This window comes from Asparagus officinalis, chromosome 3 (assembly GCF_001876935.1).
Source record: "Asparagus officinalis chromosome 3, Aspof.V1, whole genome shotgun sequence".
Classification (NCBI taxonomy): domain Eukaryota; kingdom Viridiplantae; phylum Streptophyta; class Magnoliopsida; order Asparagales; family Asparagaceae; genus Asparagus; species Asparagus officinalis.
In genome coordinates, this window is record NC_033796.1 from 24,777,241 (window position 1) to 24,795,084 (window position 17,844).

The 17,844-nt window shown below is 38.3% G+C and overlaps 3 protein-coding genes across 3 annotated transcripts; all 3 read right to left on the bottom strand.

Annotated features, from left to right (window-relative positions):
* On the bottom strand, positions 892–5,309 carry LOC109834803 (probable sodium/metabolite cotransporter BASS1, chloroplastic). Its single transcript, XM_020402819.1, has 8 exons — positions 5,306–5,309; positions 4,917–5,195; positions 4,398–4,486; positions 2,044–2,171; positions 1,916–1,970; positions 1,745–1,828; positions 1,390–1,677; positions 892–1,298 (listed from the first exon to the last, which is right to left on the bottom strand). Exons 1-8 carry the CDS (start codon positions 5,307–5,309, stop codon positions 1,137–1,139), a joined length of 1,089 nt encoding a protein of 362 aa, XP_020258408.1. The 3' UTR covers positions 892–1,136.
* Positions 8,020–12,262, bottom strand: LOC109833455 (probable sodium/metabolite cotransporter BASS1, chloroplastic). Its single transcript, XM_020401127.1, has 8 exons — positions 11,633–12,262; positions 11,467–11,555; positions 10,050–10,177; positions 9,923–9,977; positions 9,746–9,829; positions 8,956–9,243; positions 8,281–8,464; positions 8,020–8,139 (listed from the first exon to the last, which is right to left on the bottom strand). Exons 1-7 carry the CDS (start codon positions 12,030–12,032, stop codon positions 8,300–8,302), a joined length of 1,209 nt encoding a protein of 402 aa, XP_020256716.1. The 5' UTR covers positions 12,033–12,262; the 3' UTR covers positions 8,020–8,139; positions 8,281–8,299.
* Positions 14,615–16,086, bottom strand: LOC109834804 (serine/threonine-protein phosphatase 7 long form homolog). The gene is made up of 4 exons (XM_020402820.1): positions 15,551–16,086; positions 15,389–15,476; positions 14,866–15,312; positions 14,615–14,797 (listed from the first exon to the last, which is right to left on the bottom strand). Exons 1-4 carry the CDS (start codon positions 16,084–16,086, stop codon positions 14,615–14,617), a joined length of 1,254 nt encoding a protein of 417 aa, XP_020258409.1.

Sequence of the window (17,844 nt, forward strand, 5' to 3'; positions counted from 1 at the left end):
GCCACCTAATTTATCAGCACATTGACATATTATCATACGGTTTTTAGTATCACATACTATGGCAGTTAACAGACTTACGCTGAGAGCATAGTTGGACCCTCTGTACCAAATTCTGTTCTCTTTTCGGCTCTCAAGGAAGCTCAAAACAATCTAGTTGAAACTCGAAAACAAAATTTTATCAGGCCAAGGGTCTGTAGTATATATATATAGAGAGAGAAATATGGGTATGCTTGGTACCAAGCACAAATTTTGTGCTTGGTAGTGATGTGTCACATCCCCATCCACTCAATACACATGTGAATTTGTTCCCATATTTGAATAAGTGGAGGGGGATTTGACACCTCACTACTAAGCATAATTTTTTGTGTTTGGTACCAAGCATACCCATATTTCTCTCACTCTCTCACTCTCTCTCTATATATATATACATATGCTTTTAAAATAGGACATCTTGTTGTGAAGGGTCATGTGCTTGAATAATTTTTTGGCATTTGTGGCTATTGTGTTGATAATAGAATTATTTCTTTTGGCATCTGTGGCTATCGTATGGATAATATCTTCTTACTGTACAGTAATTACCGGTTGAACTGATGCTCTGTTCTGTTGAGAATTCATGCCCTTATCTGTTGTTTTAGTTGGTTTTGAGATTACTTTCTTTCGAACTGAAAATCTGTCCCAACTCACGCCGTGCTCAGCATTGCACCCTAATCGAATTGTAGTCTTATGATCCCTATTTTATTTATAGTTACTCAATTTCGATCGTTCCTTTGTGTAATTGCCAAAGCACTTCGGTTCCTTTAAAGGACATTCTCTTCCTTTTATAACTCTTATCAATTTCAGTTCCTATTAATTTACAGGAGAAATAGCTGCACAAGGCAGTAGTAGTACTCGTTAAAAAAGAACGTTTTCTTTCCTTCAAGCTCTTGAGTACGTTTTCTTTTCCTCCGAGCTCTTTTTTTTTGAGAAAGGATGGATTACTGTTAATCATAACAGTAATCCAGCCAGCTTTTCCTCTGAGCTCTTGAGTTCACAATAGATTGTCTCCTGCATTTATTTCAAGCCATCTATGGGACATAGGAATCCAAGCTACAAGTTCATTGTTCTGGATGAGAACGATATGACAAGTTCTCATTATCTCATACACAACCCTTCTCATCTTTGGTTGAAGGCATACATCGCCAGATTCCAGCTAAAACACTGCCATAAATCAAGTGGCAGATGCCTGAAACAGCACAAGGGACTGCAGTCAGAGGACTCCCAAAGTGCTGGCTTGCAAGCACTAACCCTAAAGTCGCATTCTGCAGAAGAATCAAACCGAAAAAAAATGAAGAATTAATCAATATAATCATTGGAAATGAGGAACCATACCACTAAAAATCAAAAATTTACCTGCATTCCAACCTCTATTGAGATTGTGCGACAAGAAGAAACATCAATCCCTAGCATCCTCGAAAACAAGTAGCCAAAGAAAAACCCAGAAGCATGGAGAGAAAACGAAGCAACCAATACTTGGAAGCCGGAAGTTAAGAGAGCTGAGGCATTCTGAGCAATGGCACCCCCACCCAGAGTGGAAACACTCAAAACTGCTATGACCGGCATAAGAGGAGAAACTACCTCAACCAAATTGTTACAGTATTGGTTTAAGGTTGCGCCTATTAGTACAGGTGCAAGCACAGCCTGCATTTACAAAGAAACACAGTAAAAATCCTTTTCATTTTCAATAAAATGCATCATTTTGCATCACCTGCACTGTGGACTTAAAGAGACCGATAGGGTCAACCGCAACAAACTGTCCAGCAAGTTTAGAAGTCAAAAACGCCGTCATTACCTGCAATCATGAAATCTAGAGAATGTGTAATCCAAAACATTAAAGTGAATGGAAATAACTAAGGAAGTTGGAGATAAACTGTATTACTGCAGCAGCTAAGGTGCTGGTTGCTGTCATAAGCACAGAGAGAGCTACATTTCCTCTGATGAACAATGAAAATAACATCAAGATAATGCGTGTTATATAGTTAGCATTGCTGAGGGGGGATTATATACCGTGCGAGATATGTAACAAGATTACTTGATGTGCCTCCAGGACAGCAGGAAACCAGTATCAGGCCAGCAGCATAATAGGAAGGCAGCTTTAACAACTTGCTAATGAAATATCCTGATAATGGCATCACCTGCGTGCAAGCAAATAACTTCTTCAAAGTTGATCCCGGGAACTAAAATTTTACAACAAAATTCCTTCTTGATCAATTTTCTTATTAGTAACTTGATCATTCTAGATTAAAGAAACTCGAATTGTTTCTGTTCTAGACCATCAGAAATATATATTAATCATTGACTAATTATATGGGTTTTCTTCTCGAGTTCTTTAGTAGAAGACCGAGATTAACAAACAACAACCTGACAGTGCAGGATATTGTTTTATAACACATTTGAGATTAACAAACGACAACCTGACGGTGCAGGATATTGTTTTGTAACACATTTGAAATTATGAAAAGGAATACTAATCAGCAACTCATTCGACTGTAATTTGTCCAGGCATAACATGATAGTTTTGTTCCCCTCAAGTGGATGATTCCTTGCTCAAGTTTAAATCTTTTTATAGTCCCAAGTGGGTAAATTCTCCTCCTACTACGAAAACATTTCTTAACTTACAATCTAAGTAGAAATTGGTTAGATTTTGGAGTTTTTTAGATATTAGCCCCTTAAATCTTCAATAATTGCATATTAATCCCTCAAATCTTGGAAATTACATATTTGTCCTTAAAAAAATTCTATAGCTGCATATTAGTCCCTTGAATCTTTGAAATTGCATATTAGTCTCTCAAATCCTATAGGGTCTTGCAAAATGGTCCTTCAAGTTAAATCACATTAGATTTGGTTGGATTATTCCGTCAAGTCTAACGGTTAGAGGCAAAATGACCATTTTATCCCACTATAATATTCCCCAATCCATATATTGATAGGTCTAAAAGTCAACACCCACTTAAAATAAATCCAAACTCACCCGGGTTCTTCTTCTCTAATGACCAGCAAAAAAATCTAACTCAAAGTTGAGCATCGCAAATGGTTCAACATCAGAGAGAGGGGCAGTTTGATGATTGCAGATTTTGGGTTAGAATTTACCTAATATGATTAGGTTTTTAAAACTTAAATACTAATAGAGAGATCATTTTGCAAGAACCTATATGATTTGAGGGACTAATATGTAATTTTCAAAACATGAGGGACTAATGCGATTATACAGGAGTTAAGGGACTAATATGCAATTTCCAAGATTTGAGAGACTAATACACAACTATTGAAGATTTAAGGGCATAATATCTAGAAAAAAAACCCTAGATTTTAACGAAACAATTTAAATTCTTTGTTATTAAGGGGGTGTTTGTTTGCATGTAAGTGAAAGATGAAAGTGAGAAAGTTACTTTAAGGGGATGTTTGGCAATCTGAAAGTGAATTTAAAATATGTAAGTTACTTTTTTTTGCAAATGACTTTTACATCTATGTCAGCACGCAAGTGAAATACAGTGTTTGTTTGAAAAATTAAATTATTATCGAAAGTGCAATGTGAAGATGACGTGGCAAAATAAGATTAATTAGAAAGTATAATTAAAATCATTTAATTAAATTAGTTAACTTTTTATCACTTTCATGTGACTTCACCATTTTTTTAGGGGAAGTCAAAATTGCATTAAATCATATGTGGCAACTTTCTTGTATCTCACTTTCATAACCATTTACATGAAAACAAACACCTTAATTGTTAAATGAAAGTAACTTTTTCACTTTCATCTTTCACTTGCACGCAAACAAACACCCCATTAACAATTTAGGTGTTAATTTGTTTGCATGTACGTGGTTATGAAAGTAAAATGCAAGAAAGTTATCACATATGATTTGATGTAATTTTGACTTCCCCTAAAAAAGTGGTAAAGTCACATGAAAGTGACAAAAAATGTAACTAATTTAATTAAATAATTTTAATTATACTTTCTAATTAATCTTATTTTGCCACGTCATCTTCACATTGCACTTTCGATAACAATTTAATTTTTCAAACAAACACTGTATTTCACTTGCGTGCTAACATGGATGTAAAAGTCATTTGTAAAAAAATAACTTACATATTTTAAATTCACTTTCAAATTGTCAAACACCCCCAAACTCCAATTACCCTTTTTTTACTACCGCATTAATTTGCTAAGGTCGATTGCACAATATCTAAACATTAGCATACAACACGATTGTTGTATTAGTATAATCATCTTTCATGGAAAATTTTGCTTCGAATTACATAGAAATATAGGACCTTGCAATTATATAGCTAGCTAGCAATGCACATTTGTTAATTAAGGTGTGCGCGCACTAGAGGAAAACAGAGGATAATGAAAAGTAACCGTGTACTGGAGAAAAACACCAGCGGCCAACTGCTTGGGCATCAACAGTGCAGCTCTCAGGTCTTCAAGCTTCAGCGTCATTCCCATCCCTGACCCAAACCAAATGTTAATCATAAATCAATAGATTACCAAATAACCAAACCCAAAGTAATAGTAATTAAGGAGGAATTTTCAAAACAGACCGGTTTTGAAATTTATTCTCAACAAAAGACATGTTTCCAACTTAATTTCAAAAACCGACCCAGTTGACTGAAACTGGGTCGCTTTTTGAAAAAAAAAAGTTCACAAACTTCACGGGAGTTGAACTCTCGTGAAGTTTTTTCTCATAACAAAAATTCACGGGAGTTAAACTCCTGTGAAGTTTGTAAATCTTTTTTTTCAAAAACCGACCCAGTTTCAGTCAACTGGATCGGTTTTTAAAATTAAGTTGGAAACAAGTCTGTTTTTAGAAATAAAAACAGGTCTGTTTTAAAAATTTGTCCTAGTAATTAATAACAAACAAAAAAAAAAGGGAATCACCGAGCATGGTGACAGTGAGCCCGGCAATCTGCAACTCTCTTGAGACCCAAAGAAAAGTTGACGGCCTCCAGAGCGCAACTCCGCAAGCGGACCCCACGCAGAGAGGGAAGCCCAGAGACAAAGCCTCCCCCAAGCGCACCACGATCTCTCTTCCATTATTTGATTTTGCTTTTCTGGCTTCGGCTTCAGTTTCGGGCTTTCGCCACTGGCGCCGGCGAGAAGAGACGGGTGACTCGGTTTCGGGTTGTTGACGAAACCGACACAGATGCGGGTTCGGATCTTGGTAGCGGATTTTGCAATCGGTTGATAAGAGGAGAGTTTGGGACTTGAGAATTGTCGTCGTTGGGTGATGGTGGAAGCTGGGTTATGGAGCCCAATCGCGATCGAACCCATTTTTTGTGTTTTTTTTTTATTTTTCGTTGATGGGACGACGAAATCATCAGCGATCGATTGCATTGCGGACGTCATGAAGTCCAATCATTATGGAGGTCCTTTGTTTTTTTTTTAATGTGAAATGAAAGTATTAGCGGTCAATTGCGTGGTGGACACTTGTGAACGTGACGTAGCGCACGGAGGAGAGTAGGACAAAATCAGGCAGCTCAACCCTCTGGCAAGAGAGTAATCTTATGGGGATTGATAATTGCCAAATAATTGTAGAGTAATTGGAAATTTGAGAGGTGACGGTGTATCTTTGACCTGATCTTTTTTTTCTCTCTCGCTCCAAACTCTTAAGAAGTTTGATTTCACGAAATGAAGATCGATGTCATACTTTTTCGTGTTTATATTTTCGATTGTCTAAACAAGATTTTGAAAACAGAAAGTAACTACTTCAACTACTTGGATTAGAATTCTCCAAATGCAGCTTAGGGGCTGTTTTGTCTTTTTCTAAACCCTTGAAAACCACTGTAGCTAGGAAAAACATCTTCTACATAGACATGCAGCTACAATGCAAATCTAGTCAAAATGGTTCAACATGGAGGGAATTACACAAAGGCAGTCGATGGGATTTTTTTTTAATGTCACATCATCCTCCAATTTTAACTAAACAAACAAGGCAATGCTTGAAAGTTAAAACAGGCGCTTAGCAAGACTTAGTAGCTATCTCTTGCTATTTCCATTATGAAATTGGGTTTTCAAGCAGTATTTGGTCCCAACGCCCCTCCAATCTTGCGGAATGCTGCTATTTAATTTTAGCTCTTACTTTCGTTGTTATTTTAAGTAAAAAAAAAAAACCTTACCACACGCCAACTACTTTCGGGGATGAGTTTTGTTCACGTGAAAATTGATATTCTCACCAGACAAAATTCTTATATCACACTTTTCCTAAAGTTCATTGTTCCTCTTTTTTAAAGTCTGGTGTCAGTAAATCAGGGTGGTGGTAGCATGACCCATTTAAAACAACACTGAGCTGAAGATCATAAATGCAACAAAAAAACCCAAAAACAAAGCACAATCATTCTTGCTATTAGGCTTTGTTTGGATACCATAGTGTTTTCCTTATTGTGTTTTTGTAAGAAAACACCATGATGTTGTGTTTTTCTCTTAAAATGTTTTCAAAACACTATGTTAAGTATTTTTGGTTGACACTAGTTTGACCAATTATAACATTAGTATTAAACATATTATTAATATATTATATATTAATTATAATAAAATATATTATTAATAAAATTTTATAATATTTAGTTTATATTATTATAGTATTATAAGTATTAAATGTAATGCAATATAATATTGTATAATGTATTATAATATTATATTGTACTTTAATATGATATATTAAATTACAATTATTATTATTATATTATAATTATTACATATTATTTTAAAATAATTATATATTTAATTATTTGGTATATTAATTTGTTTTGTTGTATATTATATAATATTTTTATAATATATGTTATTTTATTATTAATATATATAATATTATACTATTATTAATATAATATAATATTATTAATAATCTTATTATCATGTTATTACTAGTATGTTATTAATAAATTAATATATTATAAATATTTTAATATTATATAATATAATATAGTTTTAATATATTAGAGTTTATTAATAGTACTTTAATAATATAATAGTATTTAGATATAAATAAATATTATTATATTATAAAAATATTATTTTTACATTAACATTTGTTAGCAATAAATTATTTTATTATTAAATTTATTTTACAAATAAATTATATTATTTATTACATAATATATTAATATTTTAATATATTATATTATTATTATTATGAATATATTATTTTTACATTAACATTTGTTAGCAATAAATTTTTTATTATTAAAAATTATTTTTACTTTATAATAAATTATATTATTTTTGCATAATATATTAATTATTTTTATATAGTTATATTACATTACTATACAATATGTTTATTATAATAATTAATTATATTTTTAATGTTGTTATTAAAATATGTTATTATTATATAATATTTTTATAGTTAATTAATTTATTAGCAATTTATTATTAAAAAGTTAATAATATTATAACGATTTAAATATTGTATAGTATATTATTATATCATTATTATATTATTATTTATTATCGTCATAACTTTTTTTTATTTTTATTAGTTATTTATATTTTATTATTATATATACATTATTAAATATTAAATATTGGTATTTAATTATGCTTACTATATTATTATATAAGATATTTTTTATTATTTTTTATATTATTTAACCAATATTACTAATATATTAAATTAAGCTATAATATAGTATAGTATAATATAATAAGCATGTTGATAATAACTCCTATAATAATTATATTTAATGATTATTATTTAGGAATGAATTATATTAACAACATTCTCAAACTCCAAACCGGCGAAACACCAAACTTAAACACCTAAAAGTGTGTTTCGAAATAAATGCTTTGTTTTTTTGTTGAGGATGAATTTACCTCAAAAACACCATGGTTTTCAAAACGCGTCGTTGTGTTTTATATTTTGACAAAAACACCATGGAAACAAGTAAAACACAATGTATCCAAACGGAAGCTTTGCTGAGATGTGAATTTGAAAAGGAGGGGGGGGGGGGGGGGGTTGATGGTCAATGAGTACAAAAAGAATACAATTAACATACATCTCCTCTGGAAGCTGAGGGATAAATAGCTGAAGCCTGAAGGGAACATGTTACTTGTCCATTACGCACCGGCTTCTCTCTTTCCCATAAAACCTAGAAGATTTCTGGAAGGAAAAAAAACTCCCCCTACACCAGTTACATGTTTAAATTCTCATTTCATGTCATCTGGACTCAGTTGAGACAAAGCAAATGAGTTCATTCCTTAAACAAAAAATTTGTTATGATAAAAAAAATATCCCCAAAACCTTGAGGTTCTTCCTGTGCTCAAGCACTATCCTTCTCATCCTCCTGTGCTGGAGGCATGCTTCGCCAAATTCCCGCTAACACACTGCCGTATATTGAGTGGCAGATGCTCGAAACGGCACAGGGTACTGCAGTCAAAGGATTTCCAAAATGTTTGGTAGCAAGCACTACTCCCAGCACTGAATTCTGCCCACGACAAACGGAGAAGAAAAAAGGGTAAATTTCACAAAACCATCTTGAACTATTTTTGAGAAAAAGGAAGAGGTCAAAGGCCCTCAGCCTGCTTCATACAATTAGGAGATTAAAGAAGCCCAAACAAAAACCACGCTAAACTTTCAAGATTAATAGATTATATTTAACCCCCTGAACTCTTAAGAAATACTCGAAAACAGCGTTAACAGATAAGAGTAAAAAAGTTTAAACTATTCTTTCACTTTTTACCTACTCTTCCCGTAAAGGGGAATATATAAGTCGTATTTAGTAGATGGAGGTAAAATTTCAAAATATGTCCCATGTTTGACAACTTAAAGTAACTGTCAGTCATGATACATAGGCGAGACAAGTTCAGGGAGGTTTTCCATAATTCACAAAGTTCAGGGGCTTTCCACTTTAATAAACATTGGAAACAATTCACATCAAGAAACTTCGCTTTCTGCAAGTAGAATAAAAAACCCTACCTGCATCCCAACCTCAATTGAAATGGTGCGAGAAGAAGAAACATCAATCCCCAACAATCTTGAAAACCAATATCCGAAGGTGAAGCCAGATGCATGGAGAGCAAAGACAGAGACTGCTACTTGGAATCCCGATGCTAAGATGGCTGATGCGTTTTGAGCAATAGCACTACCACATAGAATAGCTACAGTTGCAACGGCTATGAATGGCATTAAAGGGGAAACTACCTCAACAAAGTCGTTACAGTATTGGTTGAGGGCAGCACCTACCAATACAGGGGCAAGCACAACCTGTGTTCACAAAGATGTTTAAGTACAGATTTCAAGGCGAGTAGATGTCTGCTTAAATTTCAATTCTCTCTGCTTGAGGCTAGTGTTTCATTTCATTGAACGGCGGCCAGCAAAATTTGTTTCATCATGCAGCCAACAGATAAATTCCATACACAAAACTGTGCAAAAATTTTATTACAAAAAGGATTTGGTTTTTGTGTCCAATTTGTAAACAAGGGCTACAAGTTGTTAAGCTTTTATTATTTTATTTGTCATTTATTCAGAAAGCTAATAGTTTGTTCTGTATCTCAACAATTTGAATTATAATGGCTTTGTAGCAATATATCCTATCTTTGACGGACTGATATTGAAGGGTTGCTGCTGTATAAATATTTTTCATATAAGGTGCTGATTTGGATCTAAATCCCAAAGAAAGATAATTTAAGTCAGTTGATTGGTTATGATCTCAGAAAATCAGCTTGCGAGCGAAAGGTATCCTTAAAGCTACAACATGGCCCTTTACCTGCACTGTTGACATAAAAAGCCCAACCGGGTCTACAGCAACAAATTGTCCAGCAAGTTTGGATGTCAAGAATGGTGTCATTAACTGAAATCGGCAAACATAACAATGTAAATCCTTAGAAACTGGAACTGAAAAATCAAAAGAAGCAGATAAATAACAGTGACATTATCTAATTACCGCAGCGCTAAAGGTGCTTGCTGCTGTCATAAGAACAGAAAGAGCTACATTCCCTCTGATACACAATGAAATAACATCAAACTTCAGCTTATATAATTAGAAGGCTTAGAGTAATACAGAAATTTACCTTGCGAGATACGTGACAATATTACTAGCTGTGCCACCAGGACAGCAGGAAACCAGTATCAAGCCAGCAGCATAGTATGAAGGCAATCTCAACAGCTTGCTAATAAAAAATCCTGATAACGGCATCACCTGCGAAAAAATAGTGCATTCAGACTAGCACATTTAGAGGTACTACTCACCCAAAAGAGTAGGTTCAATGCAATCTAGGAAACTAAAAGCCTGAGAAAGAAACAGCAGAACATAAAATCAGAAGTTTCTACAAAATTGACCCTTTCAGCTCAACCCTGATAATCTGTCAATCTATACTATAAATACATTTTGAATCTGTCATGTTGGAAGCATAGATGCTTCTATCGTGATGCTGTCGTGCGTTTGGACACCACATTTCTTGCCATGTCACTATCTTTTCGTGCATAGTTTTTCAGAATCCAAATGTAATGTTGCATTGTTTTGTTTTGCAATTGTGTTGTTGTTCTATGCTTGTGCAATATGACAAATGGCTTGTAAGGGCAAAGGAGTAAGAAATAGTACAACATGAAATGTTCAAGGAGGTAAAGTTCCTCTGTAGTGTTCAAAGTTACCCTGAATTAGTATAAGGGTAGGAGCATCTAAGACAACATAAGTATCTTTAGCAGATTTCAAGTGCATTTCAAACGAGGTAAATCCTGAAGATTGAGTAGACATTTTTTCCCCCTCTGCGGGAAATATATTCAGATAGTTTAGTCCCACAACCACAAGGACAACAAACTGTCACTGCCAAGAAATATTGCTAATCAGCTACTTAAAGGGGCATCTTCATGTTGGAATTTCAATTTTTAATCATCAATTTCCCATTATTTAGTTGTTTGAGTGCTCTTTCATTAAATTTGTGGATTTCCAAAGTTATAATACCATGTTCATTCAAGTGTCCGTTACTCTCATCCAAGGCTATAGAAAGCACTAGGTAGCCTAGGCTCCGAATCCGGTGCCTAGACAGGAGCCCAGGTGGTTTTCCTTTTTATCAATTTTTTAGTTACAATAATTGATAATAAATGTCAATGTTGTGGAAAACGTTAGGCGCCGAACTGGCATCTAGACAGATTTCTTTCTTTGTTCAAGTGGTGGTGGAGAAGGCATTGCTGAAGGTTGGAGAGATGTTCATAGTTGGTGGAGGAGGGTGGAAAAGTTCGGAGGAGGTTGGAGGACGTGGAGGTGTAGGTACTGCCTAGCCCTAGGCAGGCTAGTTGCCCGCTTTTTAAAACATTGCTCTCATCTGACATATCCTCCAATGTTCTCAATAATCCTTAATCAATTAACGAAGTAATACCCACTTCAAGTAACTCTTCATAATTGTTATCCAGTAAATTTCAGTATTTTCTCTAAATTAAACAAAGAGATCCAGCTACCGAACCACCAAACCAATAGTAGAGAAATATTACTGTGTACTGAAGAACAAAACCAGCAGCCAACTGCTTGGGCATCAACAGCGCAGCTCTCAGATCTTCAAGCGTCAGCGTCATTCCCATCCCTAATTAAAACCAACAAATAGTTAAATCATCCCGACAATTATCAATCGAACCATCATACAATTCAAGGATCCGATACCGAGCATTGTGAGCGTAATTCCCACAATCTGAAAATTCCGGCCGACCCAGAGAAAAGACGGCGGCCTCCATAGCGCCACGAGGCAAGCGGACCCCACCCAGACGGGGAACCCTAGGGAGAGGACTTCCCCTAATCGCACGATGATCTCGCGCCCATTTAGGGTTTTGGTCTCTTTCGCTTCGCCGCCGTCGCCGTCGCTGCTATTAGTAGCTGAAGGACTGAAGCTGGAGCAAAGAGGGGAGAGAAATGGGCGAAGAGAGTGGGATTGGATCTTGGTGATTTGTTTTGAAGGGTTGATGGTGGAGATTATGGGGGTTTGAATTTGTGGGGTTTTGCAGTGGCGGAGGAGGGAGGAGGGCGCCGGCGCCGGCGCCGGCTGTCGGAGCTTGATTGTGTTCATGGTTTCTTTTTATTATTGAAACGATTGATTTACAACCACGAGGACATTTCTTTGTACTTATTTGCATAGCAAGTGCAAACGGGGGAGGGGGGAAATGAAGAAAAATGGAGGGAACAAAAAGAGGAGGAAACGTAATTCGTGCATAATTTCACAAGGTTAGTTATGAACTTTCAGACGTTCACGCGAAATTATCCCGTGGAAATATTCCGAAAAATACTCTCATATTTGATTTTTTTTTTCTCCCAAATTACCGTGCCTTTGGCTCACATGAGGGGTGGTTGCGGCCTTGTCATGTGAGCTACTAGATCGCTCCCATTGTCACGTGGTTAGCATCTAATATTTTTTATAATTGCATTGATTTTATTTATGGACAAATTTTCAAAACCAACTTTTTTAGGATTTTAATTGCAAAAACCGACCCTTTTTGATAATAATTGCAAAAATCGACCTGTTTTCAGCCCAGCGCTGAAAACAGGTCAGTTTTTGTAAAAAATTCTCCGAAACATCACGGGAGTTGAACTCCCGTGAAGTTTAATTTCCACTTAAAACTCCACGGGAGTTGAACTCCCGTGGAGTTACAGTCAACCATTCCAGAGAATCGAGTCTCTGGCAAATTGTGACTGCAACTTTACGGGATTTCAACTGCCGTGAAGTTGCAGGTCACAATTTTGCCAGAGGACTCCGATCTCTTGGAAAATTGGCATGTGCAACTCAACGGGAGTTGAAAATCCCGTGAAGTTGCAGTGTCAACCGCAGGCATGCACAGCTGCTGTGGCAGTTTTGTATATTTACGGCTGTAACTCGAATATATAATGCGCAATTTATTACAAAGCAAGCAGTATATACATCGATTCAACCATGAAATTATAACTCATATATATGCCAAATTTATTTGGCAAACAACAATAATACATGATTCAACATGAATTATAACACAACGAATTAATGTATAGACTGAACAATAATTTACCTCAACCAAGTTTAAGTAATTTGAAAATTTCAGGAAAGTTAGCAAAAATTATCAATAAAATAAGTTCCAAATACAACCGCAATATAGCTCCACCTCGCTTTCCTCTCCTCTCTTCCCCTCCCCCTAGCTCTTTCCCGCCCCGCTGCGGTTCCTGCTGATGAGCCGCAACTATCTGAGTATCGGCTGTTGTATCGAAGCATGGCGAATGCCGGCTCCAATCGGCATGCGAAGTGCCGGCGTCATCGGGTATGCGAAGTGCCGGCGTCATCGCATGCGAAGTGCCGCTCATCGGACTCGAAGTGCCGACGTCATCATCACAGCGGCCGTCGACTGTCGAGCGCGTACGCGACCGTCCAAATGAGCGAGACCATGTGTAGACGGTAAAAAAATACTCTGATAAGCTAAAACAGGAAATCCGCCCACAAAGAAGTCGCCTGCCTAAGCGCATGGTCGTCAAACGCCGTGCTCAGCTTCCAGATTCGCTGAATAATCGACTGGAACGTCGCCTGCACGAGTTGAATCAGTTAAAAATAGCGGAAATTCGTTTTCACGCAACTCGCCTAGCCCGAGTCCCAGTTGAATCCGCCTGCAAATCTCAAGGCCGCTGCCGCACGATTCTACAGATCAATCTGGACGTTTACAATCGACTAAAGGCAAGTATTTGAGGATGTCACTTCAAGAGGCGGCCTCCGCTACCTCACGTGGCTAAGATAAGCTTCCCATCTCTCTGCTGCTTCTCCATCAACTCTCTCTCTCTCATGCTTCCTCACTCCTCTCTACTCAGATCTCTCTCTCTGCTGCTCCTCGCGCTCTCTGACCCAAAGGAGAGGCACAGTGCCCAGGCCCGTCAAGCGGGCCGCTCACAAGTACGTACAGTGCGAAGGACTGGAACAAGGTGTTGAGTCGAACTGAAGCAATTCATAAATGCGACTCACTTGCAGGGCTGTCGAGTCAGGAGACCGGATGCCGCCAGCATTCGGCGAACTGTCCAAACCCACTCGAGTGCCAGGAACACGCCTTCCCGCCTCTCTTGGCCTGAAGAGAGAAGACACGGTACTCCAGGCCCGCCGAATAGCCGCCTATAGTACAAGTGAGCAGACAGGTGTTAAAATAGCCTGCGCCCTCATAAATGCGGCTCACCTCAGTTGTCCAAGCGAGGGGACGAGAACCGTCGGCGCTCGGTGGTTGGTCAGATCCACGCAAGCATCTGACAGCCTTTGTCACGCATACGAGGAGGGGCTTTCCCACTCTCACGAAACGTGATACAGAGCACAGCTCTTCGAATGACCGCTGACGGTACGAAGGAACAGCGGGATGTCTCTGAACAATGTATGGTCACATCCCATAATTCAAGGAGTAGTCAAGCTGTCCTTCTTCCATTTAAAAGCCCCTTCCAGCGCACTGGAAGAGAGGTCGCAAAACTTGGAGAAAAGTAATTGAGACCAAGCTGTTAGCAGATCCTCGCATTACAGCACCAATGCCTAGTTCTGAGCTCCGATCGCCGGCGAACTAAGCAGACCCGAACTCCATCGATTCGAGCTTCTACTGTGTACTGAAGCTCTCCAGCATTGTAATAAGCTTTCTTATTAATACAAACGAACACTCCCTGTTTTCAGGAAATCAAATTTACACCATACAACCTGTCCTCACGGCCTGCGAACTCGTCGACCTGAGTCTTATGGAACACCTGCGCTATGCTCTTCTTGATCCTGCTGAGGAGACCTAACGCCACCTGATCCTGAATCTCAGTCACGTGCGCATCAATATCAGCATCAATGCTATCTAAAACACGGACCTGCGTGGTAAACAATTTATTAAGTATCAACTCAATAAAAAATATTATAATTTAGCTTAGAAACTTACGTAATCTCTCTCGTTCATCCCACTAGGGATGTAACTATCTGTCGGTGGGCGTGGCATGTGTCCAGCTAAAGGCTGTGGGTCACGCGTGATCCATCTACGTGTGATACCCCAATACCAACGCATATACGTGGTATAGTCAACAGCTGTGGGCCTCGTATCCTGTATGCAATCCCACCTCTGAACCCACCTGCCTATGTAGTCCGCACGGACTACGGCCCAGTCAGTCCGGTGCGATGTAGGGCGCCGCCGACGATTGATCTGCTCGACAGGATCTGGAATATGCTGAGAGAGTGTAAACTGCCGTAGCACACGGTCCGGTACATGCATCTCTACGATCTCCCAACAGATCAATGGAACTCTGGCTCTCCACAAGTCGGGACTATCTCGGCAGATAGGTGCAAGAGAATGTATATCGAGCTCCGGCGGTGTATAGGGTCTCCACTTGAACTGAAATAAAATAAAACATTTATCAGTATCATACAGAAAAACTATAATATTCATACTTCTTGAGTTTTATATTTACCTGTTCATGCTGGAGGCCATCAAGCTCATTTCGGTAAAACTGACGGTGACGCGTCGCTGATTTGTACTGAGCGTATCGCACGTTATACCTATATGCAGAATAGCGAATATATAAGTACAAATATTCAGGTTACGAATGAAATATGTGTGTGTACAATTATACCTGTATGCCAACGGATACTGCCCCTCTAAGTCACGGTGCATAAGTAAAGTGGGTCGTCCAATATGAATGCGCTCCCATGACCAAATCTGTATCAACGTACAGCATCCCTTGAATTCTTTATTCTGCATCAGAGATACTCTACTCAATTCTCGATACAAATATGCCAACACCGCACTGCCCCACGATAGTGCCCCGCATACACCAAAATCCTCCAGCAGTGGCAGCCATCGTGCATGTACGAGAGTCTTGCTCGCATCAGGAAATAGTACGCACCCTATCATGTGCAATATGTATGCACGAGCATGAAACTGGAGCGTCTCATCAGAGGCATCCTCTGGTATGTCGCCCTGAAATGTCTGACGAAGCCACGATAGCTTCATCGCACCACTCCTCAAGTCGGGAACCTGTCCAAGTAGCCGGGCACATACCTCCGGCCAACTATGATCGTCGGTGCCCGTAACTACCGGTCCATCAATCCGGAGCCCAAGTATGACGGCCACGTCCTGTAAAGTGATCGTGCACTCCCCTATATGCATGGGAAAGGTGTTGGTCTCTGGCCTCCACCTCTCAATCAAAGCAGTGATAAGCGGCCAATCAAGCCTGATATAACGAATCGTCGAACACGGTCGAAAACCGGCCTGAGCGATCAAAGCTAGTACCCTCTCATCCTCTATGACCCATGCCGAATGACTATAGGAATGCTCGATCATCGTGTACTCTGGTACGGGCTGCACATAAAACGAGAATCAGTTTTAAGTATATTCATTAAAAAATTACATTAATCGAAGAAATATATATCTAATTTATTCGTATTACCTCTCCCGAACCAATATGGTCTGAACAATGACTCGCCTGAAGGTACAAAACGTCGGGATTCTCCGGTCCCGGATCCATAATGAATAGACCTGTGATTAAAAATACAGAACATATTACAAATAACGAGTATCATACGCTTCAAAGATAACAAATACGAATGACATACATGATCTGACATAGTGCAAAACGCTACATAATACAAATGCATGGGTAAAATGAACGGAGTTGCATACAGAACATATTACAAATAATGAGTATCATACGCTTCAAAGATAACAACTATGAATGACATAGTGCAAAACACTACATAATACAAATCAACGCCTAACACTAACTGGACACCTATTTTTGTTGTGACCCGGTTGATCACATCTACTGCACTTATTTCTCCTCCTAGCTCATTCACGTCCGTCATTCATACTATTTCTAATACGCACGGAACGAGGGCGCCCCGCCGATCTTTTATACAATGGTGGTAATATCTGTGGCCCATCTTGTGTCCAATGTCGACTATCGTATGGTGGACGAAAACACTCTTTGTAGGTTTGTTGATAGTTGTATGCAGAATACCAAGCGTCGACAAATTCATAATGTGAAATGCGAGCACCACCCTGTAGGTCAGAGCAAGCTGCTACAACATATGAACAAGGAATCAATTGTAGTTGCGGTACATTGCAAGTGCACGTACAAGTGTGATCCACCAACATATTGACTTTGTAAGAGCGATTTTCTCTATGGGTTATTCCCTCGAGCACCTCCCATTCATTAAAACTGTATCATACAACCTGAAAGGACCAAGCTTGTACAATCCGAGCCGCTAGCATTTCATCAACCTTCGGTGTTAGCTGGGAGCGCATATTTTCACCAAGTTCTCGACGTCGAACAAAGAATTTATTAAGCCTGTAAAAGGTTCTAGCAACTAGTGCCTGTATTGGCATGCCGCGTGCTCCCCTGAGCACGCCATTGAAGCTCTCAGACGCGTTCGTAGTCATCATACAGAACCGTCGACCGCCATCCTCACATAAAGCCCACTTATCAACATTGTTTGGACCCAAACTAGTTTCGATCCAATCATGTGCGGCTCGTGAAGTGAACTTGATCCTCTCTCGTATTTGTTCATAAACATATTTTTCTGTTGCACAACCGGCTTGCCAAAGTAAGTCTTGAACCTGAGCGTTTCCATACTTCTTCTTGAAGTTGTCTCTAATATGTCGCAAACAATAGCGATGTGCATGTGGTGACGGGAAATGTTGTTGGAGTGCTCTTGGAATTCCTTTCATCCTATCGGATATGAATGTAATCGACCGCGTCCCCACACTAGGGATATGATATCTAATGCATGCAAAAAACCAAGCCCAATTCTCTGTATTTTCAACATCAACCACTGCGAATGCTAAAGGAAACAACCCGCCATCCGCGTCAACACCGGTTGCAACAAGCAAAACGCCTTTGTATTTACCATATAAGTGAGTTCCATC